The following is a 25,876-nucleotide window of genomic DNA, read 5'->3' on the forward strand; positions in this document are numbered from 1 at the left end:
TTGGTGTCTTCCCACTCAGCAACACTGACACATCTTGGTGAGACTCGCCTGCTCCTCTGCTTGAAGAATACTAATACTACGCTTATAGCAAAGTGTTTAAGTAGAGCTGTGATAGCAGATAAAGTATGTTGAATTTAGCAATAGTTTACTTTACAGCTGATATACCACTGTACAGAGTAATATTATCTACATTATAAACAAGAAGCAATACAACTCTTAATACTGTACTGAAGACATTAAATCCTCCCTTCCCTTATAATTTAATAGTCATTTATCACTAATGATAATTTGTTGAGTTTGTTACCAATCAATATTTGATACAGTACCTATATATTGATACAGATACACTATGTGGGTATTTGTTGAAAGAACATTCCGACTAGCAACACGAGTGCCTGGCGGTCACGCGGGCCCAGCCACTGTGGGGCTGGCCAGGCTGTGACACCACCCTGGCCAAGTGCTCGTCACAGAGTCACTGTCAGCAAAAAATGCATCATAATGGTAAGAGGACAATACACTCTGAGGCACTGACAGCCACAAGACACACACAGCAAATACAAGTACACCTCAGTGCCACACCATACACCAAGTGGAACCTGAATCCTCTACAACCACTCACAAAGCCTCTCTCTCTCTCTCTCTCTCTCTCACACACACACACATTTGCACTTGAAAGCATGTCTTGCAAAATGAGAAGCAGCTACAACATGCTTCTTCTATGATGATGATGAAAGTTGAGGGAAGAATGGCACTTTCTCAAACACTGCAAGACCCAAGTCCTTCAAGTGTACATAGGTCCAGACACAGCCCACAGTATATGGTAAACACTGTCTTCTAGCTAAGCAAAATGGTCAACAACGTTCCACGCCACAATATCATTATGACAACAAAACGAGTCTTTCTTTTCCTCACAAATGGTAGGCATACGAGGAACCAAGATACACTAGATGTCTTCATGAGAAGGAGAGGATTCTAGTCTGGTAATAAGATTTCGTACAAAGAGCGAGAAGCCTGGGCATAGTAGAGAGGGTACAGAGGAGAGCATCACCACTGCTACCAAGCCTGCAGAGGATTACCGAAGGATGGAAAACAAGTCAAAAAACTAGTCTGCATCAAGCAAGAATATTATCCCTGCAGCTTCAATTTGATCCCTAAAGTGTTGAAATACTGTATATAAAATCTGATAATTATACCCTCGTGAATCATAACTCGACAGATTAACACTGCACAATATAAGACTAAATTTCTTATCTATCTCGCACCACACACAAACTCCTTATTCATCTGACGCCACACAATCCAAGCTTTCTCTAAGGACCTGCTGTCATTCCAATCACATCAACTTATCTTCCTTATCTACAGTAATCAATCCTTTCTCCTAAACGTACCTTATTCTTTTGCTACATTCAACCTTTTTGCGCCCTTGATCCCATCCACATCATCCATCCCTTCCTTATCTCTAGCAGTCATTTTTCTGCCAAACTTAACCCATTCCTTTCTTTCTTCTAAACCTTACCCACCCCTTCCTTTCTCCTCAACCTAACCCACTCCTTTCTTTCTCAAAAACTTAACCCATTTTATTCCTGTCTTTAAATTCTTTCCTCATGTTTCATCAATCTATTTGTATCTGATATTTGATAGAAGTTCCCCTTTTATTCCTGTCCTTACATTCTCTAGTTATCTTATCCTTTTCTTATATAATGTAACCTTTTCATGCCTTTCTTCCTTACATCTTTTCTTATTCTTATTCCATTAACCCTTCTATATTTGATGAAAGAGTATCTATTTTATTCCTGTCTTTACATCCTCTCCTTGCATTCTCTTACATACAACAGCTTCCTTTCCATGCCCTTCTTCCTTACATCTTCCCTATTCTTTCTCCTTGTAGATAACAGTGCTAAGTTTACCAGCTTTTCTCCACTAAAACCTTTTGCTACACTCAAAAGTTAATACACACATTTCTAAACGCAATGGACTTGTTTAGAATTCCCTCATCCTTCTTTCAAATACTAGTGGCATCCTTTTTTAACAGCACAAGAACATGTATTTATATTTTTTTAAGGTTTTGTCCCATTCTATTTCCACTGGGCTTGTGACTCCAAGGGATAATTATTGAACTTGTTTTGGTCACTGGAGGAGCTTAAAAGTTCAGGTTTGGAGCTTAGCAATACACCTAATCTTGTCAGTTCTGGTGCTGCAGTGAGATGTCTTCTAACTCATTTATACTTATGCATACATACATACAGACTTTCAAGCTTCCTATACTTACAGATAGTGTGAAAAAACATAAACATTCTGCTCTTCCATTCGGTCTTAACTTCCTTCTTTCTGCAATTCCACAAGTCTGTAATGATTCTTTCTGTCCTTTTAGTCGGTTTTCATCTCTCTCCATCCCACTGTGGTTTCTTACACCACCCCTTGTGTTCTTGTCATTTCCACACAAGAGGCCAGAACACTCTTGTGCTGTATCTATAAGAGGTCTTAGGGTCTGTAATACCCTCTTTCTCTCACTCCTCTTATTTAGGGTCTGTAATACCCTCTTTCTCTCACTCCTCTTATTTAGTCAGCATTCTTCAGGTTTAAGTTTCAACACGTCTGTAAAATACCTTCTTTTTCTGTCTCTCTCCTTTCATCTTGTCAGCATTCTCAAGGTTTTATAGTTTCAATATAGGACACATATGTAAAATATTTTCTTTCTCTGTCTCTCCTTTTAATCTTGCCAGCATTCTTCCAGCTTTACAATTCCAATATATCATTTTCTCTTTCTCCTTTAATCTTATCAGCATTCCTCAGGCCTTTACAATTCCAATAAAGAATGCCACAGTTAACTTTCCCTTCAATTTCATTAATGCACAAGTCTTCTTTCATTCCATCTGTATCTCTCTCTCTCTCTCTGGGACAAATTTTCATCACTAGCAAGGCAACCTTCCCAAGTACACATTTTTCATACAGCTATAATCACATACATTTCTTTCCTCCCTTGCTTCCCTCACCGGCACTCAGCACCCGGCACATTCTCAAGAGCTGCCACCACTGTTAATGTTAAATCTCAGGCAGAGGAGACGTCTCATCTCTAGCACAGCACGGAGACTATTTCTCTCCCGTGTGGCCGGACGTGCACCTCATTCTGTGTGTCAGGTACAGTTTTGGGGTATACAGTTCAAGTGATATAAAATTCTGTCTTAGGAAACTGTAACACCATATAGAACAATTGTCTATGGTAATATAAATGAGATCAACAGTTAATAGTAGTACAGTGCTACAATGCTAAGGTGTTATCATGAGAAATTTATTGCAAGGAAATGACAAGGCTGTATTTTTTTTTTTTTTTAGCGTTTTTTTTTTTTAACTTTGGGAAATTACACGAGACATGACAATTTAGCTGGCCACTCACCCACCCACACACTCCCCTCAGCACCACACACCACACAACACCACACCACATGTATAAAAGGCTACACTTCACTTTACATACACACACAACCCTATTCCCCATTCAATTCACGCACCACAGACTCGCACACAAAGCTCCCATTGAAGTAGCAAAACTTTAGAAAGCAAGCTGATGCTTTTGCTTCTCATGCATCTCTCTATCTGTCTACATCTAATACTACTCCTAACTTCCCTACAATAATAGAAGAGGCTCCCCTGATTCCTACCCTTGCATAACCTAATCGTGTCCTCTTGTCCCTTCTCACATACTTTCAATACTCTATCCTGTCCACATCTATCATACTCACGCAGTCTCTCTGATGTCTGCTCATAACTTTCTTCAATGGTCATAAGAGGCTCCCCTGGTTCCTATCCTTGTACAACCTAATCTTGTCCTCCTCTCATCACTTCTCACATACTTCCATAATTCTTTCCTGTTTACATCTATCACACTCAAACACAGTCTCTCTGATGCCTACTCCTCAAAATTTCCACTGGTTCCTGTCCTTGCATAATCTAATCCTATTCTCCTCTCGTTCCTTCCTATCACATACTTCCATCACTGTCCTGTTCACATCTACCATACTGTCTCAACCGTTTCTTTCCCTCCTAGCCTCTCCATACAGCCAGACCACTTGGATGTGCTGCATTTATCCCCACTGACTACCCATTAACTACTCCACACTTCATTCCTTCAGCTGTAGTTAATGCTGCCAATCTTGAGTGCATGTCATTTCACTGGCTAACAACAGATCAACCCTGCCTCCACTCTCTCCTCTAGACACTCAACTCACTCAACTGTGTAAAAATAATGCATTTGATTGATTGGTGGTTGCTAGATGGAGGCCGACAGGGTTCATCTGGAATTATTATACGCCAATTGTAATCTGTTTGTACATTTATGTGACTACAACAGAGAGGAATGTTATGCGGTGACCAGGTACTGCAACCGAACGCTGAACACAAGGTATGGTATTTAACTTAGCTAAAATATTTATAGAGACGATCTGCTCTTCCAATGGAATGAAATATAACATTTTGCTGTGCGTATTGCATAATCTTGCCAATACACAAGAGAATGCTGAACACAAGGTACACCAACCAACTCAGCTAAAATATTCATAGACAAAATCTCTACCTCAAATGGAATAAAATATTTCTTCTTCCTGTGTATTGCATAAACTTGATGGAACGCAACAGTACACAGAACACAACGCAAGCTACACTAACCAACTCAGCTAAAATATTTATAGACTAATTGTACACTCACCTATTAGTTCCTCCCCCCACCAATCGCAGGATGAGAGAGAGAGAGAGAGAGAGAGAGAGAGAGAGAGAGAGAGAGAGAGAGAGAGAGAGAGAGAGAGAGAGAGAGAGAGAGAGAGAGAGAGAGAGAGAGAGAGAGAGAGAGAGAGAGAGAGAGAGAGAGAGAGAGAGAGAGAATTCTGGAGTTAGGGGAAGAAAGAGTGACTCCAGCTACCAAGAGGGGCAGGAACTAGTCAGTGCAAGTGTCTCTCCAATAAAAAATTAGTCAATGGAATGAAATCTCTCGTTTTTGCGGTGTGCTGCATTAACTTGCCAACACACAACAGAACACAGAACACAACAAATGACAACACAACACAGAACACAACAAAATGCCAATCAATCTAGTTAAAATATTAATAGGGAGACAAACTGCACCTCAAATAAAAATAATACTATTAAATGAAATATATCTTTTTACTGTGCGTGTATTGTATTCCAGAATTCTCACTTGCACAAACTTGAAGGGCCTTTTTTTCTGCCTTTTTTTTTGTAGCCATTGGACAGAAAAAAGAATAAAGAAAATCCAGGTGAGAGATGAAGCAATGTGTGTGTGTGTGTGTGTGTGTGTGTGTGTGTGTGTGTGTGTGTGTGTGTGTGTGTGTGTGTGTGTGTGTGTGTGTGTGTGTGTGTGTGTGTGTGTGTGTAACCCTGAGCTAAGAGTGTGGCAGTGGGTAGCATTGCAGAATAAATCATCACCATCATCATCATCATTATCATCATCATCATCATCTGGAATTTGACTCAACACAATCAAGTACACTCAGGAAATGTTAATGCCATAATTTTGTAGTTCCTAAAGGTAACAGCAACAACAACACTGGCATGACTCTTTATCATGCCACATTCTCTCCTGATACACATACACACAAACACAAACACACACACACACACACAAAGGGAATGATATCAAGAAAAATCTGACTTCATTACTTTTTTGCTATCTGCTCAATATATTCATTTTGTGCATTAGATTGTAACTCCCTCCTTCCCTCCCACCCTCCCTCCCTCCCTCCCTCAGTAACTTGCTGCCTACAAAATATTACAAACACTTGCAGCCGTAAAATGTACGTAGGTAGTAACATTAACTTGCGCGTTCACCCTTCCACCTCTTTCTCTCTTTCCCTCTCTCTCTCTCTCCTCTAGCCAGCCAAGCTCTACAGGGCAACACAGGTCACCTCCTACTGGCAATCTGATGCAGTGGTACCAAAGTGACCCACAGAGCACACTCCCAGCTGCCACATGAACAACACTCAGCCAAAGGTTCAGTGAGTCAGTGCCAAGTGTGTGCACAGCAGTGTGATGGGCCTGGCACGTCACACGCTGGCAGGCTCAAGGTTGTGGGAAGTGTGAGACACAAACGAGGGAGAAGCAGCAGAGTGCCACGCCTTGACACACAAAGGAATGGAGACTGGAATGTGAGAGGCAAGCACTGGAGAGGAGGATGGTGTGATGCAGGGCAGGGTGAACTGGGGCACGGCAGGGCACAGCGGGACAGGGCAGGGCAGGGCGGGGCACCACCAACACTCAGAGGCTCTGCTGGTCCAGCGTGACCACCTCCAGCTCGTTGTCACGCCGCCGTGTGGTCTTGAGGCAGGAAGAGCGTTCCTCAGCACGGCGTGAGCGCAGCAGCAGGTCCTCCAGCTCTGGACCACACTCACTGTCTGTGGCAGGCCGCGCCTCACCACGCGGCGCTGCCACCGCTGGGCCACAGATGACAGAAGGCCGCTCTGGGGGTGCCTCATCCACCAGCATAGCGTCCAGGTCAGAGGCGCCGCTCAGCACGGCTGTGACACTTGTCTCGTCCGACACCTGTGACTCACTGGCCGGGTCGGATGGGGAGGAGACGGTGATGAGGGGCAGGGCAGGGCCGGGGGACAAGTCCGGGGAGGTGGGGCGTGGCTCAGGCAGCGGCAGGGAGGAAGAGCGTGGTCCCAGGGGCGTCTTGGGCTCCATCTTGAGGCGCTTGTCTTGGTCATCGTGCACCGGTGTGGAAAAGTGCTTGTGCTGGTACCACAGCTTACGGTCACGCTTGATGTCACTCTCCCCTGCCACCCCTGCTGAGGATGCCGGCCGCTCCAGCCCCACTGGGGCAGGGGGGCTGGGGCCGGGGCTCTCCCGGGCATCCTCAGAGAACACAGAGGCCAGCTCCAGGCTGTCCTGGCTGGTCTTCACGAAGCTGATCACTGAGTGGGCGTCCCCATCCTCCTCCCCGTCCCCATCCACCGACATGTGGGATGCCCCTGACCCAGGGCCGCCCTGCCCCGCCCCCCCTGCCCCACGCACCTTCACTATCACCTGTCTACTGCCACTCCCGCCCTCACTCTCTATTCGGGTTGCCAGGCTGACTCGGGACCGCGGCCCTGCCTTGGCGTCCTCCTGGCTGGGCACATCGGGGTATTTACAAGGGGAGGAGGAGGAGGAGGCAGGGGATGGGGGGTAGGGATCCACCCACTCCAGGGAAGGGCCAGGGGAAGGCTCAGCAGCAGCAGCAGTGGCCTGGGTGGTGGTGGAGGGGTCGCAGCGTGCCTCACTCTCCAGGCTGAGGGAGCCCTTCATGTTGACGCGTGGCGTGGGCAGCACCAATGTCATGTTGCTGTCACTGTGCCGCCGCCGCTTGGAGGGGGAGCTGAGAAAGCCATCGTACATGGCTGCCTCCAGGTTGCTGCTGCCACTGCTCTCATTGCTGCGCAGCTGCCGCTTGAAGGACCCCATGGAACGCCGCTGCTGCCCACCGCCATACTCTATGCTGTAGTGGTCGCCAGACCGGTTCAGCGCTTCATGCAGCAGCTTCAGCACCTGCCAGATAAAGACATTGAGAGACACACGGTTGACTGCCACTGGGAGCTTGTCTTACCACCTGTTTCTATAAAGCTTCACCTCAACCTGTCCCTGTACAGCTTCACTCAAAATCATCTCAACCTGTCCCTCTACAGCTTCACCTCAACCTGTTCCTGTATAGCATCACCTCAATCTGTCCCTGTACAGCTTCACCTCAACCTGTCCCTGTATAGCATCACCTCAACCTGTCCCTGTACAGCATTGCCTCAACCTGTCCCTGTACAGCTTCACTCAACCTGTCCCTGTACAGCTTCACCTCAACCAGTCCCTGTACAGATTCATTCAACCTGTCCCTGTACAGCTTCACCTCAGCAGCAGGCCACAATGCTGACCAGCCACCACCTGCTGTCTGCCAGGTAGTGCTCATGCTGCTTGTGTTCAGAAATACTTTGCTCTCAACTATTTTTCAGCGGCCACAGAGATTATCAGCCAGGTTTTCAAGAGTGTTTCTCCAGTTAATGATGTAGAAACTTTGTTATTCTGTCACTGGAACTATAAAAACGCCCTTAAAAACCAATGCCACTTCAATTATACAGAGCCTGTTGAAAGTAGAGGAGGTACAGCACAGAAGTGTTGCAGAAAGTGGTCCTTAGTTCTGTGGTAGCAGGCGACACTCACCTCCTCCCTGGTGGAGTTGGTGGGGATGACATTGGGGTACACCTTCCTGGGCCGCAGGTACGACACCAAGTCCAGCACCTCAGAGCAGGAGGCGTGCATGGACAGCAGAACACGACAGAACGTTCCATCCCTCACCACCTGCTTCACCTCCTGCACCAGCCACACACATGACACAAGTGTTAGTAATATATATCATCATTTTGTGTCAATGTTAATACATGTGTGTGTGTGTGTGTGTGTGTGTGTGTGCTGATCAGGTGAAGTTACACATAGCTTCAGCATATATAAGACTTGAAGTTAACCCTTTGACTGCCTCTTGGTACACCTTTCCCTAATTACCCATCACTGAGACATCTTTACTTGTTCTATAGACACATCCAGTCTTTAACAGGAAAGGAACTGCAAAATATGTTCTTTTTCACTGCTAACTTTCTTGTAGATGCTCACAAAGACTTCACACACTGCTCCTGGTGCTGCTAATTGTTTTGTGTCACAGTGAAAAGGTTAACATGATCAATGGCCCACCTTGACTGACTGGTAGACTGTGTAGAACATTGCCGAAGGTCTGATGACTCGTATGCTGGGTGCCGTGTCCACCCCAAAGGGCACACAACGACATGGCAGCTGACGCACCGCCTGTTCCCCGTCCCCCTCCTCCGCCTCGCTGATCTGTGCAACAAAGGCCTTGCTGCAGTGACTGACACACATTACAAGAATTGAAGGAATAAATTTATGTTTTAGTATAGAATTAATGATGAAGGAATGGAGTAACCAGACAGAGGGAGCTACAAGTATGTCACACAAAATAATAATTTGATATCACTATACATTTCATTATTATAATTTATCATTACCATCACCACTATTAATTACTGAAGGGAACACAAGTTAGGTGTTTTTATGACAGTTTTGAAAAATGTTTTGCAAAGGAAGACAAAGAAAGGGTAGGCAGAGGAAGGCAGGAAGTTAATTTTGAAACATGCTTTTATAAGACAGTTTCCTAAGAAGCAAAAGAATATTAATACAGGAAAGTGCAGACACAGGAAGACACAAGATATTTTTACACAGACATTTCTTAGAAAGGAAGGAATATTAGTGGAGTAAAGAAAAGACACAACAAAGCAACACACATTATTAATTTTTTTGAGAACCCAAGTTATGCAATTCTGAAAGATAAATGTTTCACCAAGGGATATTTTTTTAAATGAAAGTAGTTAGTACAGTAAAGTGCAAAAAGACAGATACCTAGTTTTTCAACCACAGCAAGGTACAGCAGCTCCCAAAACTCTCTTTAAAGTGTGGTGTGAACTGTGGCATAATGAACAATACAGCACCTGCTGCCTGATCACGTTGCACGGTATGCATGGCTTGACATGATACTGACATACCAATCTATTTCCCAGTTTATAATATACAGTAGCCACCCATAATGTGCAGGGCTGCCAACTATTGCCACCATAATCACCAAACAAGTCAAATAACATCCAGTGTCAGAATGCAGACTTCTTACTTTTTAAAGATAGTTTTAGGAGTTGCTGTACAGGATAATCTATAATTATATACAATAAGCCTACAAGATAAAATAAAGTTGAGACACAGAGAAGCAACACAGGCAATAGAGCAACACACAGGCTGGTCCACTCACCGTCCAGTCACAGGCGTGCACCCAGGTCTCCGTGGCGTCCGGCGTGAGGGCGTCCTGAATCTCTGGCACCGTGTCATACATCCGGTACTTCCAGCGCGACACATGGACACGCATGCCGAACCGCTCATGCAGGCTGCGGTACACATATTCGTACCCATACTTGGCTGTGGGGAGGTGAGAAATGGGGTATGGGATAAAATAAACACAGTACCGGTATAATATCAACAACTGAAGGAGAAACAGCAAAAGAAGAACAAGAACAAGAAGAACAAGAATAAGAAAACAGAGCACCACTATATCATGTCTCAGGAATATATGTTATTTAAATACATACATTACCTCTTCTCTCACTAAATATATATGTTCTTTATACAAGGAAGAGATGCAGAGAGCAGGATGTGGGATCAAGTAACCCCACAACACCACTATAATGTGTCCCAGCAATGTATGTTATTTGTATATGTACGAGTACATTACCTGTTCTCTTAATAAATACACCATACATTTTTTCCTCACACTGCAGGGCAGCAACATTTCATTAATAAATCACAGGTAAAAACAGATACAGACACCTTAACTTACCTGGGCACAAGAACAACACAGCCTTATTTAATTCAATAAGTGATGATCTACAGACCTACCTGGATAGACTAAAACACGGTTGTCTCCTTAACTCATCTGGTCAAGCAAGGCCTACTTAAACAATCACAGCTGTCTTCTTAACTTGTCTTATCAAGCCAAGCATACGGGAAGTCACAAATTCAATAAATGATGATCCACAGATCCACCTAGCCAGACTAAAATACAGCTGTGTCCTTAACTTGTCTAGTCAAGCAAGGCATACTTAAACACACACAGCTGTCTCCTTAACTCACCTCATCAAGCAAGGAATAAGGAAAGTAAAAAAAAATCAATAAATGATAATCCACAGACCCACCTGGCCAGACTAAAACACAGCTGTCTCTTTACCTTCTCTAGTCAAACAAGGCATACTTAAACAAACACAATTGTCTCCCTAACTCATCTGGTCAAGCAAGGCACAAGGGAAGTCAAGAATTCAACAAGTTACTTCACCTGGCTATCTCACCTAATGGGCTCACCTGCTCCTCAATCAACACAGTAAAAGACTGAGTGGAGGGAAGCCAACACACTGCTGATGCTTCAGACCAAATAATGAACCCGTACTTAAACTTAACAATTTATCCCAGCTAGGTAGTGTATCATAAACAGGCAGGTTACATATATAAATAAATAAATAAACAGATAAATAAATAAATAAATAAATAACCCACCTGGACAGACAAGGTGGATGAGGTGGTTGTTGCCGCGTGCCAGCCACTCTTCCACCAAGTCCCCAATGGCGGAGGCGCTCTCCTCACGTGTGGGGAAGTGGAGGATGTCACGGTGGCAGAAGGTGGTGTCGATGTGGAGTGAGTCAACCGTCTTCACCGTGCCGTCCCTGTTGTGGAGTGCCGAGATACGCTCCACATCACCCACACTGGTGCGGAAATCCCCTGTATACAACACTGTTCCTCCCCGACCTTCAAACAGGAACCTGGGGAGCATGGAGGGAATGACACTGGGGAGCATGAAGAGGGAGAGAACAATACTGTGGAAAATAGAGAGAGAGAGCAATACTGTGAAAAACAGAACAAGAGAACAATACAGTGGAGCATAGGGAGGAACAATACATAGCATGTAAAGAAGAGCATAGAGAGAGCATGGAGAGAACATACAGAAATTTAGGTTAATGAAGAAAAAGGAAAGGGAAGAGAAAGGAGGAAACAAAAGACCCAGATGGGAATACATGAATTTTTGTTGACTAGAGAAAAGAGAAGTAAATTTAGAGAAGACGGAAGACCCAGACAGTGAGGAGATGCAGTTCTAACCAACAATTGTATTTGATACATTGTGTATTATGTTGGATGGCCCTTTCTTGTCAATAATAATAGTGTGTGTATCTGTGCATATGTAAAGTGTTCTCTCTCTCTCTCTCTCTCTCTCTCTCTCTCTCTCTCTCTCTCTCGCATTTACATAACAGTTCACCATTAAAAATCTGTTACCTACCTTGATTTCCTCACTCTCTCTCTCTCTCTCTCTCTCTCTCTCTCTCTCTCTCTCTCTCTGCCTCACACTTACATGACAGAGCCAGGGCAGTGGCCAGCAGGAATGAGAGTCACACATAGCTGGTGGCTCGCCTCCTCGGCCACGTTTGGCACAGTGATGTTGACCGGCTCCTCATGCGGCAAAGGTCGCACAAACGGGTCCAGCGGGCGGTGGCGGATTGAGGCTTGAAGGAAACGGGCGGTGATGGAAGAGCAGTAGAGGTACACGCCACTGTTGCTCTCAAGGTGATCCAGGAAGTGTGGGGAGCTGAGGCCAATCATGTGGTCTGCGGGGCAAGGCAGGTCACACTGATGACCAAAGGTGAGGATGAGGTTGAAATGTGTTCACATACTTTTTTGTCCTCATTCATTTTACCTGTTTTAATTTATTTCATTATTTCCTGAAGGGGGTTGGATTTTTACATTTCCTATTGGTGAAGGAATTTTTGGCGAGTTGGAGGGCAGACTTGGTATGACTGAAGGAAGAAATATAAAGAACATGAGATTCAGGTAATGGAAGGCCCAAGTACCTTTAGTGGACCACCTCTCTATCATGTACAGCATGGGAAGAGGCTGAGTTAAACAAAGGTTTGGAAGGTTTAGGGCTTGAGAAAGAGAGAGGAATGTACACCTCCATGCCAGACACACAGAAAGAAAATTAGATCTAAGGCTGTAAATGTTGCAGAGGTTAATGAAGAAAAGTTGAAGGGGGTGTCAAGACACTTGGGGTCAATACCAGAAGAGTAGTCTGACCTGGGGACATTAATTTTGTGGTCCTTCCCCAGACAGGGACTCTGTGGCTGGTGTAGGAGTAACCATAAAATTTTGAATATTGAATGAAGGGTGTGTGTGTGTGTAATTAGGTGCATGTAGGAGGAAGAGGTGTCTTTTGAGGGCAGTTTGTGACTGCCCCTTTGTGCTGTGACACACAAAGGAAAAACGTTGAGGTCACAGTTAGTTCACTGGAAAGTTCACAGCACTCCTTGATCCAGTACAAGCCGGTCCAGTGTTTCAGACCTCACTGGGGTAATTACCGTTTCGACAGGTGTCTACCGCATCCTCCTTGCGAGGCTCAGAAATTCAGTGAGTTTATTTAGCCTTCAGGTAAATTCCTGTTGTTTTCTGGAAGTTGGTGTAAGGTAAACTAACTTAAGAATAGCAGAGAAATGTGAGGAATAACTTTAGCATAGCCAAACATTTCCTGCTGGACGAGACCAGAGACAGTGTTGACAGCAGGCGCCAGTCCGCCACACGCCGCCGCCCGCGCCTCCCCTGGATGGGCGTGGCTCACAGGACACACTCAGTACTGAGCGCGGGCGGCAACAGGTACGGGGTAGCTTCAAGTACTCACCGGAGTGTGCATGGCTAAGGAAATAGGCGGTGCTGGCAAGGTTTCTGCCGTCAAAACGATCCACAGAGATCTGTGGAAACTCCTTAATTTTGCCTGAGAAGGAGCTCATGGCGCCCGCTGAGCTCTCTCACAGAGCTGCTGGCATCATGGGACCCCGCCCGCCCGGCACAGGCTAGACGCGGGTCATCTCGCCGCTCGGGGGAGGGACATGAAGTGGCAGACTGGCGGGACTCGCACCACCTCCACCGGCCACCATTGCAAAATGTCAACACTGCGGCGGCGGCGGCGGCGGCGGTGATGGTGATGGTAACGCGCCAGGACAAAACATCAACACCACACAGCGGTAGGGTGACACGACACGGCTACACACAACACTGGTGGCTTGCTACCACTGAGAGGCTGTGGCCAGATAGGGAAGCTATGAGCTGAGTAATGAGTAGCTCCAGAGAGGACTGTCCCTCAGCACCAGCGTTGCCAGATTGTTTTGGCCATATTATCGTACTACACAGGTTGAAATTGTTGTACTTCTGGTAAAATTGTCGTACATATGTAATTATTCCAAATATTATGCAAAATTGCCACTTTCCAAATACAGAATTTAGGTTTTATATATATATATATATATATATATATATATATATATATATATATATATATATATATATATATATATATATATATATATATATATATATATTATTATCTTGAGTATAAAATGGTTATATGACATGCTTTCAGTGTATTATGTGGTGTGTTTAGGGGGTGTTCGAGTGTCTGGAGGTGTTTAGGGGGTGCGCACACACACACACACACACACACACAGAGAGAGAGAGAGAGAGAGAGAGAGAGAGAGAGAGAGAGAGAGAGAGAGAGAGAGAGAGAGAGAGAGAGAGAGAGAGAGAGAGAGAGAGAGAGAGAGAGAGGTGTGTGTGTGTGTGTGTGTGTGTGTGCGCACCCCCTAAACACCTCCAGACACACTCGAACACCCCCTAAACACACCACATAATACACTGAAAGCATGTCATATAACCATTTTATACTCAAGATAATAAAAGACAGCAAGCGTTTAATTATTCATTTTTCAACTTTCCCCGCTTGTTTCTAACCTTTCTTCCACTGTGCTGGTGGTGGTGGTCTTCCTGCTTTTCTCTTTTGTCCCTCTACATTCGTATCTGAAAAGAAAAAAAAAAAAGATTGTATTATTGAATCAACGCCAATCAACGCCTAACCTAACCTAACCTAACCTACAGTGTACCTCTCTATTTACCCTCTACCCATCCCTACAACCTCCAGTACCTCCCCCTGCTAGCACTCTAACACCACAACACCCCGTCCAGACCCAGACATCCCCCACACTTGCATCTAGTAGTTTCATATATCACAACACACGCTATAACACCCCTGACACGCTTCTACTATCACAGCCTCTCCCCAAAACACTCCAGAATCTTTTATTTTACCTCAAGCACACCACTTCTACCCTCAAAGACCTCATTCTTACCTGCAACATGCCTATAACATAACCAAAACACCTCAAAAGCAACTCCAATCACACTAAAACACCTTAAAACACCTTAAACATATCCAGAACATTCCTAAACGCACAAAGAACATCCTAAACACATCGAAAAGGCACCAAAATATACCCAAACACACTTAAAATACTCCAAAACTCACCCAAATTGACTTAAAACGCATCCAAAACACACCGTACCTACCCAAAACACATTCAAACTCATCCATAACATCCCAAAACACACTTAAAACATTCCAAAACACTGAAAACGGCCCAAAACACACTTAAAACACCCCAAAACACACCCAGACTGACCTAAAATACCCAAAAATACCCACAAACGCACCCAGAACTCACCCGTATCCACACAAAACACACCCAAACTCATCCATAACATCCCAAAATACACTTGAAACATCCCAAAACATTGAAAACAGTCCAAAACACACTTAAAGCACTCCTAAACAAGCTTAAGACACCCCAAAATACACCAGGAACGCTAAATATTGACTAAAACATCACCAAATCCCATCAACACACACTCCAACACCACCTAAACACCTCCAGACACACTCCAACACCTCCTAAACACACCAAATACACTGTAAGCACTGTCACGGAAGACAAATACTACAAAGACAGACAGGGCAGCAGGGAAAATTAACCTAAATGTTGTTTTCTTACCATTTTTCTGTTTTACCACCTCCTCTATTCCTTCTCCCTTCCTCTTTCTCCTCTATTTCTCCTATTTTCTTACTCATTCTACTCTTATCTACACGTCTGAGTTTAGAAAGACGTGGAAACACCAGGAAAACACTGCAAAATACGATAAATATTACCGAGACAGCGGAGCCGATTAAGGTCCCAGGTCCATGATGGCGGCCGTGACGTCACGGCAAATTTACGTACCGTAACGGATTTCATTTCGAAATTGACCCCTCGAAAAAATGGAGCTAGGCTCGAATGCCTTATATATTCTGACTTGACAAATACTTAAACTAATATCCACAATATTATAACAGCTCCAGCCTGAGTAGTATTTAAAATATATCCAAATGAAATATGGAAAAAATGTTGAAATATTCGGCACCATTTAAATCATTGAAAAGTCCACAACATTTGAATTTTCAGGAACGTAAAAATTTTAAAAAAATCTGAACTATCATCTTACACAATCAAAAGTTACCTGGAACAAGAAGTAAACAAATAAAACCGAAATTATGTAAAAAACAAGTGTTGGAACTTAAATACGATTAAAAACCACTGAAAAGTCCACCTATTTTGACTCAACAAGATAAAACACTTTAAAACATACAAACTGTTTTTTCAAGCAATGAAAAGTTAGTTACAAGCTGAAATAGAGTGACAATAACACAAAAAGTGTTGTAATCACAACTTTTAACAGGACTAAAAACCATTTTTAAAGTCCACTTATTTCTCTCAACAGGAACGAAAAAACACTTTAAAAATCATAAGCAATTTTTAGAAATACAAAAGACGTAATTAGAGCGTGAAATAAAAAAACAAGTTTGTTAAAATACTGCCAAAAAAACACTCCACATTTTCGTCAAGCAACACAAAATTGAACACAACTCAACACAAGCAACGAAAACACTTCTAAAGTAAATAATTATTTTTATAAACCATAAAAACATGCTATACGAGCAAAATAAAGAAGTTAAGAAAAATACCAAAAAATATTGGAACCCACAGGTTGAAGCAGGTTGGCAGAGGTAGCCAGCCATCATGGCGGCCCTTGACAGTGGAGAGAATGGCCGCTATTTTGCCTGTTATTCTTCCATCGTAACTAAATGAGGCAATGGCGGATATATCTAGCTAGCGGATATGAAAGCCTAGTCATGTGGCTCCACTTAGTGACGTGTTAGGCTCACAATAAGTGAGAAATGAAGCAGATATTGGCGGACAAATGGGGAAGGCTGGCTCCACCTCAGCTGATAACATTAGGTAAGTGGATTTTTTTTACGTTTTTATAATTTCTGTTATGGTTAATTAGTAAGAGTTTTGTGGTGAGGGTTTGGAGCGCTTGTGGCACCGTGGAATGCTGAGTCACATCAATATATTCCTAACGAGGTGCAAAAACATGAAATACGAGGCTTAACAATAAACAGTAAGGTTAACCACTGACCTGACAGCCCTGTGTTGTTGTGGGTGACACGTAACAACACTATCACAGTTACCGCCTATTACATCAGACTGCAAATTACCTGGCTGGACAAGTGGTGGGCGGTTTTCTTACTAATATTAGCCTTGGTGGCCCTGTAGGCACCTCCCGGCAGGCACCAAGCTTGAACCAGCACACGCAGGCAGCCACGGCCCCTGTCACTGTCTTGTTCTGCGAAAATACTTTAAATAAAGCAGCAGTTTATGCCACCCTTTGAACGAAGTGCCTATCTGTCTGAGTCTGGTGCTATGCCCTCCCTCCCAGACTGCTCCGCACAGTACGCACCCAAAGCTATCCACAAGACACTTTTACCTTTCAATAACAAGCACCAACTTCTTTTATATTATACTAAACTAATAGAAAATTAAATATAAAGAATTATAAGCGCTTAAAAATAAATCTCAGGCCATTATAACTGTAATTGTCAAAGTATCTAGACGTTACTTATTGAAGCGCCAAATTCAAACTGGTCCTGGCGGGACTTGCACTGCAATGTCTCGTCCCTTGTGTGGCGTAATGTGAAATAATTGAAAAGCTTGTGTGAATTGAAGGCTTGTGTTATATCTCAGCTCATCATTATTAAGTATTTACCATTTTACGTTAAAAAACAACAACAATACTTCACAGAGATATCGAAGTATAACAGAGGCTCTCATACTGTAGCAAATGATCAACAGAGAATTACCAGCCTTTCTCTGTGTGTCGAGGAGAGCCCACCTGCATGTACTGAATATATGTTTTTAATTAGTCTTTTGTGATTAATCTTTTTAATATATCTGCGCCAATGTAAACTAGTATGTGCTTAGAAGGGTTACCAATGTGTGGGTTGTGGTGGGTTTGGTGCTACTGAAAGGGAACACGTGCTGGAGAAGTCTGGGAAGCACTGATGTACAAATAACTGAGCGTATTTCAATTCACATAAGTTTCCCATAAAAATAAAAAGCTGACCTCCGTTTTCTGTCACAAACGTAAACATTTAGGCTTTTTTTTTCTTTATTTTTTTTCTCGTTTCTCTCTCTCTCTCTCTCTCTCTCTCTCTCTCTCTCTCTCTTATTTTATTGTTGTTGTTGTTATCATCATTATTCTTGCTTTTTTTCTTTTATTTTTCATTCTCTTCCTTGTTTCCTCATCTCTCTCTCTCTCTCTCTCTTGAAAGATTCTGCCCCAGAGATAGAGAACACACACACACACACACACACGTACAGTGATGTAACGCCCTTAGGGAAACGTACGTGTGTGTGTGGTTTTTGTGGTATGGAAAGATATAATTGCTTAAGTACAGCCTCTCTCTCTCTCTCTCTCTCTCTCTCTACGTATTTTGCCTGTCTGTCCTCGTGTGTGTGTGTGTGTGTGTGTGTGTGCAAGAGATGCCTGGATGCCCTGGATGCTTAGAACACTGGCTGGCTCCAGCATATGCATTCTTGAAAGGACTTCATCTCCGAAATTAAATCTCTTCCTGATCTGTTCTGCTGCTATCAAAAATAATCTGCAGTGGAAGCGAAACTCATACATTTCCTTTTTTTGTTTGCTTAATTCTGGATTGTCTGTTATTGTTTTTAAGACAGATGCACCCAAATACACCTGCTCTAGCATCAGGAACTCTCGTTGATATCTTGGATCAACTTTTGAAAGCATGGTTTTCACAATGTATTCATGGTTCATGTACATCAGTAGCAATTCTTTATATAAATTACAAACTTGCCTGTGCAATTCAGTTATGACCACTCTTTCACTTTGAAATAAGAGGTTCAGCTGAGTAAACTTTGGTAATACTGAAGAAAGGAAGCAGTAGTAAAGCCTGGTAAATGGATTATGCAGTTGTTCATAAGCACTTCTAACTGTGCTACCACAAGTTTTCGTCTGTTGAAAATTTAATTCAGTAAAGGACATCTGAAGAGGGCCCCACTGCTCAAACATCCTTTTCACAACAGCTATGTAGGAAAGCCAGCGCGTTCTAGATGGCAATAAAATCCAAAGTTTTTGAGCCCCAGCAAACTCTTTAAATTCTACAAATTGTGCCAATCGTTTTGAAGAGTTCTTGAATGTGTTGTGGACATCATGAGCTAGTTGTTCAATAGCATCAGATAATTGTTTGCATGCTTCAGAGGTACATATATGGGCAGAATGGCACACACATTTCATAATAAAGATTCCTGGGCAAAGTTCCATTAACCTGCTACTCACAGAGTTATTAGGCCCCATCATAGTGCTGCATCCATCACAACCAAAGCCAATGATATTAGAAGTAGGTATACCATTTTCAGTAAATGTTTTCCTTATCTCTGAAAACAACCTGGCAGCTGTAGCACCTTCATTAGCTTTACTAGGATCACTACTAAATAATGGCAGTAAATCCCAAAATTTGGTGACAACAGCACTTCTTTCAACCATTCTTACCATGATGCATAAATTCTGAGAGACTGATATATCTGTGGATTCATCCACAAGAATGCTGAACTTATTCTGCTTCAAGATGTTAATGAGCTCTTGTTTGTGAGAGTGTGCCATAACATTACCACACACTCTTTAACATTTTGTTCTTTTCATTTTCAATTCCTTTGCAATAGCGGAGTCAGAGAAGCAACCTTTCAGGACTTCACACAGATGATCGGCCACACAGAAACTTATATTGTGTTCCACCATAAATGCAGTGAGCCTTATTTCAGCAGCCTTAACAGAATCACTTTTACTAGTTTCATTATCAGCACGTGCACTTGTAAATGACTCCATAAGTTTTTTGGATGAGGATGGCGCACACATTTTCTTGTGAACTCTTCGTTCAAACCTTTGCTAAAAATTCTACCTTGGACAATTCTGGGCTTGTTCCTCTCTCTCCTCCACCCTCTGACTACTTCATGCCACGTATTAAAATTCTTTGCAATGATGTTTTCCATGCCCTTGCTGGCCTAAACCCTCGGAAGGCTTATGGACCTGATGGGGTCCCTCCTATTGTTCTCCGAAACTGTGCCTCCGTGCTTGCACCTTGCCTAGTCAAACTCTTTCAGCTCTGTCTGTCAACATCTACCTTTCCTTCTTGCTGGAAGTTTGCCTACATTCAACCTGTTCCTAAAAAGGGTGACCGTTCTAATCCCTCAAACTACCATCGTATTGCTTTAATTTCCTGCCTATCTACAGTTTTTGAATCTATCCTCAACAGGAAGATTCTTAAACATCTATCACTTCACAACCTTCTATCTGATCACCAGTATGGGTTCCGTCAAGGCCGCTCTACTGGTGATCTTCTGGCTTTCCTTACTGAGTCTTGGTCATCCTCTTTTAGAGATTTTGGTGAAACTTTTGTTGTTGCCTTGGACATATCAAAAACTTTTGATAGAGTCTGGCACAAAGCTTTGATTTCCAAACTACCCTCCTACGGTTTCTATCCTTCTCTCTGTAACTTCATCTCAAGTTTCCTTTCTGACCGTTCTATTGCTGCTGTGGTAGACGGTCACTGTTCTTTTCCTAAATCTATTAACAGTGGTGTTCCTGAGGGTTCTATCCTGTCACCCACTCTCTTCTTATTGTTCATTAATGATCTTCTAAACCAAACTTCTTGTCCTATCCACTCCTACGCTGATGATACCACCCTGCACTTTTCCACGTGTTTTCATAGACGTCCAACACTTCAGGAGGTAAACATATCCCGCAGGGAAGCCACAGAACGTTTGACTTTTGATCTTTCTAAAATTTCTGATTGGGGCAGAGCAAACTTGGTATTGTTCAATGCCTCAAAAACTCAATTCCTCCATCTACCAACTCAACACAACCTTCCAGACAACTATCCCCTCTTCTTCAATGACACTCAACTGTCCCCCTCTTTTACACTGAACATCCTTGGTCTGTCCTTTACTTATAATCTGAACTAGAAACTTCACATCTCATCTCTAGCTAAAACAGCTTCTATGAAGTTAGGCGTTCTGAGACATCTCTGTCAGTTTTTCTCACTCCCCCAGCTGCTAACTCTGTCCAAGGGCCTTATCCGTCCATGTATGGAGTATGCTTCACATGTCTGGGGGGTTCCACTCATACTGCTCTTCTAGACAGGGTGGAATCAAAAGCTTTTCGTCTCATCAACTCCTCTCCTCTAACTGACTGTCTTCAGCCTCTCTCACCGCCGCAATGTTGCATATCTAGCTGTCTTCTACTGCAATTTTCATGCTAACTGCTCTTCTGATCTTGCTAACTGCATGCCTCCCCTCCTTCCGCGGCCTTGCTGCAAGACTTTCTTCTTTCTCTCACCCCTATTCTGTCCACCTCTCTAACGCAAGAGTTAACCAGTATTCTCAATCATTCATCCCTTTCTCTGGTAAGCTCTGGAACTCCCTGCCTGCTTCTGTATTTGCACCTTCCTATGACTTGAATTCCTTCAAGAGGGAGGTTTCAAGACACTTATTCATCAATTTTTGACCACTGCTTTGACCCTTTTATGAGACTGGCATTTCAGTGGGCATATTTTTTTATTGGATTTTTGTTGCCCTTGGCCAGTGTCCTTCCTACATAAAAAAAAAAACAAATAAAAAAAAAAAAAAAAAAGTAAATCACATCGCCAAATTCCCACAGCTACATCTCAGTATTATCAGATACCCAAGGATTCTAAAGATGTGCTGATAAAACAAATTTTCTGCAACTTAGTCCATACAGTTCCTCATTCAGATAATTCTTAATGGAACAGTTTTACTTGAAAATAAAGAAGTAAGCCATATAATCATGGGAGCCTTACAAGGGACAGAATACAAGTTTGGTCAAACTGGAGTAGGCAGGTTAGACTAGGACACCCCTAATATGTGTACAAAAAGAAACTCTGTCTCAACACAGAGGCTTTATTCCTCTCATCACAAAAACTGCCACCACCAATACAACACCACTGTTTAGAAGGTCTTGGGGATGGGCCGGCCATAGGTGATGCGGTCGCGCTTCATGTTCTTCTTCTTGTGGTGGGTGAGGTAAGGGAACTTGATCTTGGAGTTGTGGAACTGAGTGGTGAGTGGGCGGCGGCACTTTCCACTGGACACGGTCTCCACACGCATGATCTGGTGGGGGCCAAACATCATACTACTCTTAACCTCTTTTAAACCTCATCTTCTCCTCACTGAAACTCAGGTGTCTGAGGCAAATGACAGTAGCCCCTTTTCTCTTCCCTCCTACTTTCTCTATCCTCATTCTCGATCCAAAGCTGGATGCTGCGTTTATGTGCGCAATAACTTAACCTGCTCTCGTGCCCACGCTCTTGAATCTTCTGAGTTTTCCACCATCTGGCTACGACTACAGAGTCACTCTCCTACTAAATTTATCTGTGCTGTATACCTCTCACCTAACTCCTCTGATTATAAGAAATTCTTTGACTACTTAACTTCCAAAGCGGAGCACATTCTGACCCTCTTCCCTTTTACAGAGATCTACATTCTTGGAGACTTCAATGTTCACCACCAGCTTTGGCTTTCCTCTCCCAAACTTCTTGTCCTATCCACTCCTATGCTGATGATACCACCTTGCACTTTTCCACATGTTTTCATAGACATCCAATCCTTCAGGAGGTAAACATTTCATGCAGGGAAGCCACAGAACGCTTGACTTCTGATCTTTCTAAAATTTCTGATTGTGGCAGAGCCCCACATATAAAAGAAAAAAAAAAAAAAAAAAAAGAAAAAAAGTCACAAGCCAAGAAAGACTGACCATCTCTCTCACTCACACAAACCCGGTACACAACTTCTCTTGGTCATGTGCCAAGAAAGACTGAACCTCTCACTGACTCACAATCTGGTACACAGCCCCATAAACATAAGTGTGTGAGTGTGTAATTATAACCCAGTCTCAAGAACCAAACTTCACTCAATCTCACACTCACATGAACACATACATAAATCTTGTATACAACTCCAAATGTGTTTATGTCTATAATTCACCAGTCTTACCAACACACACAGAAATCTTGTGCAAAAAAAAAGTGTGTGTGTGTGTGTTATCTGTGGCTGCCTTGATTCACTCCGGAGGGGAAGAAAACCCCTCTGGAGGCGACAAGTAGCCTTGGTATGTTCTTTGCACCTAGAGTGAAGGAAACACCTACTGATGGTATAACCTTAGGGAGGTGCAGCACCTTAGGACACAAACAGACACACACACACAATGAATAAAGATGAGTAGTGAGAAGTTAAACAAATCACTACATTCCTGTGCTGTATAGGATCATACATAACAAATCACTACATTCCTGTGCTGTATAGGATCATACATAGACAGACAGACACACACACACACTGACCTGTATGGAGTGAGCGCGTGCCCTGTGTCGTGCGCCCATGTCACGGTAGCACTGCGTGACGGCGCCAGACACAGTCAGGTCCCGGTACTCGCGGTACATGTTATGAGTGCCGGAGCGGGAGTCGTAGCGCAGCCAAATGCCAATGTTCTTCACCACCTGGGGCTTGCGTTCCACCACCTGGTAAACAACAAACAAACAGTGATCTCGTCATCCATCTACCTTCTATTTATTAACTTGTTTATTTCTTCTTTTTGTCTGGGTCATCCCGTATGGGACTGCCAGCCTGGTGTATAGATTTTTTTTTGTTTTATTTAAGAGAGCTTCTAGTCTGCAGCAACACAAAATAAGGGGAGAGAGAGAGAGAGAGAGAGAGAGAGAGAGAGAGAGAGAGAGAGAGAGAGAGAGAGAGAGAGAGAGAGAGAGAGAGAGAGAGAGAGAGAGAGAGAGAGAGAGAGAGAGAGAGAGGGGATGAAGGGCAATGAAGGTATCAGTCCCTAATATGATAATTATAACAGATTGAGAGGAAAGACATGCAATAATGTGTGAAAGAGACAATATTAGTTGAGGACTGTTTTTCAAGATCTCTATGCTTCTAAAAGGAGAACTGTTGCTCTTTAGTGGTTCTTCTACAAGCGGTTATTATTATTATTATTATTATTATTATTATTATTATTATTATTATTATTATTATTTCAGTCTCTTTCCATTATCTCTTGTATTAACTCACTTCTAAACAAACAAGTAATTTCTACCATTCTTCCTAATTCCTTTGATGTTCTATACACTATGACATGATCTCTTTCCAAGGTGTGTATGTATTGTAAATATCACTAATATATATAATTTTTTTTCATGTCTTATATTAATTAAGATCTAAACAAACAAATTATCTGTACTGTACCATTCATAATTAATTTTCTATGTACTATTATAAAATGGAGTGTGCATGACTGTATAATATTATATAACCAAACAGTGCATATTATTTCTCATTAATCTTTGTATTCTTGTGGCCAATAAAAAATCTGAGCCTTAAACCCCATCCACATGCTCCCCAGATTAATATTATGGAAATCATTTGACGTCCAATATACTATAGGATCGAGTGTGCCTGAGTGTATATATAACCAAAGCACACATTATTTCTCACTCTGTATTCTTGTGGTCAATAAAAATGCCAAAATTCTTCATCCAATTCTCACCAGATTAATGGAGACTATTTCGCCGCTGGACTTCTTCATCTTCTTCAGCTTGGAGAGGAAGTACCAGAAGCGAGACTTGGCGGTGACTCTGTCCGGGGCGAATATCCTCATCTTGTACAGCTGCGGCTCAGGATCTGTGTCTGAGGGCAGCTTGCGCCCTATCACGCTGTACTCCTTGAGCTGGCAGGGGTAGAGGCAGGGTGTGATAGGTGTGTTTATGCAGCAAAAAGGCAAGATTTTGATAAAGATGGGCATGATAAAATGAGTGATTTAAAGGAAGAAAACGTTAGGTAGAAACAGTCTCCTAGTTATTGTTCTAATATTAATATGCTACTTAATTAGTTGTGCGTTGGCGCATCAACAGTGTGCCTTCCGTGATCCCGCCAGGAAGGGTGCAATTTTTTTTTTCTCCAGTTTCGTTCAGATTATAAGTAAAGGACAGACCGAGGATGCTGTGTGTAGAAGAGGGGGGCAGTTGAAGCTCTCATTGATTAGTTCTGCTTCTATATTATCCGGCAATATTCTGGAAATGTACTCTGGATTACGTTGGATGCATATCAAAACTAAGACGTGGCTGGATTTTAAAGTCACCTTAACGGGTCTCAGAATCAGGGTTGTAAATTCCTCTAAATTCATGATAGTTTAGGTTTTATAAATATTCTTTACTGATAAGATGCATAGCATTCACGAATAACATGAAAGAAAGCCGTATCCTGGTCTGCTCGTGCCCTCAACCTCCGCCTTATTTACCAAAACACTTTCCTCCGGGCGAGCATCCCTACTCTCACTTATCACATCATATCTCACTCATCCGTCCCCACATCATTACTTCACTGAATACCAATGATAAAACACACACTTGGAAATATGATGTGATCTACCAGTCTGTCTTGTAGTTTAATATTACTGAGAAATAACTATACATTATATGCCCTCCGCCGCCACCAGCTGTAAACATGCATCTTACGGTGGCACATTTCACAATAATTTTCACATAATTAGCCTGAATATACAAAATCTAATCAAATGGAGGCATACAATAGTCACTCATTTATCTCTTTGTAGTAAGGGAAGGGTATAGAGCCACGTTAAACCTATAAATTAATCCAAAATGTGAGGACTTACTAGGCCGGAAGCCTTCATGGCGGCGGATCACGCGGGAAGGAAAGACTAGAATCTTTTGACGGTCAACAAATACTTCACAAAGCTCATAAACATTGGTCTTGATCTTCATAACACCTGTGTCTTTTTCCCCACAAAATTTTCTCTGAATGTACGTGATAAACATTATTTATATAACTGGATTGGTATATGTGTGGATTAGTTATAGTTTTTTTTTCCTGAACGCAAGTAAACAAATCGTTCATGTTTGCTCGTTTGACAAATGTGAATTAATTATATTTTTGGAGCTAATAGTGAA

At 42.7% G+C, this 25,876-nt stretch overlaps 2 protein-coding genes across 9 annotated transcripts; both read right to left on the bottom strand.

Annotated features, from left to right (window-relative positions):
- Nucleotides 1-128: 128 nt before the first annotated feature.
- On the bottom strand, nucleotides 129-17,244 carry LOC135092525 (protein artemis-like). 8 transcript variants are annotated; one of them, XM_063991111.1, is made up of 8 exons: nucleotides 17,071-17,244; nucleotides 14,404-14,469; nucleotides 11,981-12,233; nucleotides 11,134-11,396; nucleotides 9,842-10,005; nucleotides 8,722-8,865; nucleotides 8,197-8,346; nucleotides 129-7,536 (listed from the first exon to the last, which is right to left on the bottom strand). In XM_063991111.1, exons 3-8 carry the CDS (start codon nucleotides 12,226-12,228, stop codon nucleotides 6,265-6,267), a joined length of 2,241 nt encoding a protein of 746 aa, XP_063847181.1. In that variant the 5' UTR covers nucleotides 12,229-12,233; nucleotides 14,404-14,469; nucleotides 17,071-17,244; the 3' UTR covers nucleotides 129-6,264. The 8 variants fall into 8 exon arrangements, with proteins under 8 accessions (XP_063847181.1, XP_063847183.1, XP_063847182.1 ...); XM_063991113.1 differs by having other exon boundaries at nucleotides 11,981-12,255; XM_063991112.1 differs by having other exon boundaries at nucleotides 17,039-17,244.
- Nucleotides 17,245-21,801: 4,557 nt separating this feature from the next.
- Nucleotides 21,802-25,728, bottom strand: LOC135092526 (large ribosomal subunit protein eL20-like). The gene is made up of 4 exons (XM_063991117.1): nucleotides 25,582-25,728; nucleotides 24,457-24,636; nucleotides 23,255-23,431; nucleotides 21,802-22,025 (listed from the first exon to the last, which is right to left on the bottom strand). The coding sequence occupies exons 1-4, from the start codon at nucleotides 25,597-25,599 to the stop codon at nucleotides 21,864-21,866; spliced, it is 537 nt and encodes a 178-aa protein (XP_063847187.1). The 5' UTR covers nucleotides 25,600-25,728; the 3' UTR covers nucleotides 21,802-21,863.
- Nucleotides 25,729-25,876: the final 148 nt, after the last annotated feature.

Source organism: Scylla paramamosain, chromosome 40 (genome assembly GCF_035594125.1).
Source record: "Scylla paramamosain isolate STU-SP2022 chromosome 40, ASM3559412v1, whole genome shotgun sequence".
NCBI classification, from domain to species: Eukaryota; Metazoa; Arthropoda; class Malacostraca; order Decapoda; family Portunidae; genus Scylla; species Scylla paramamosain.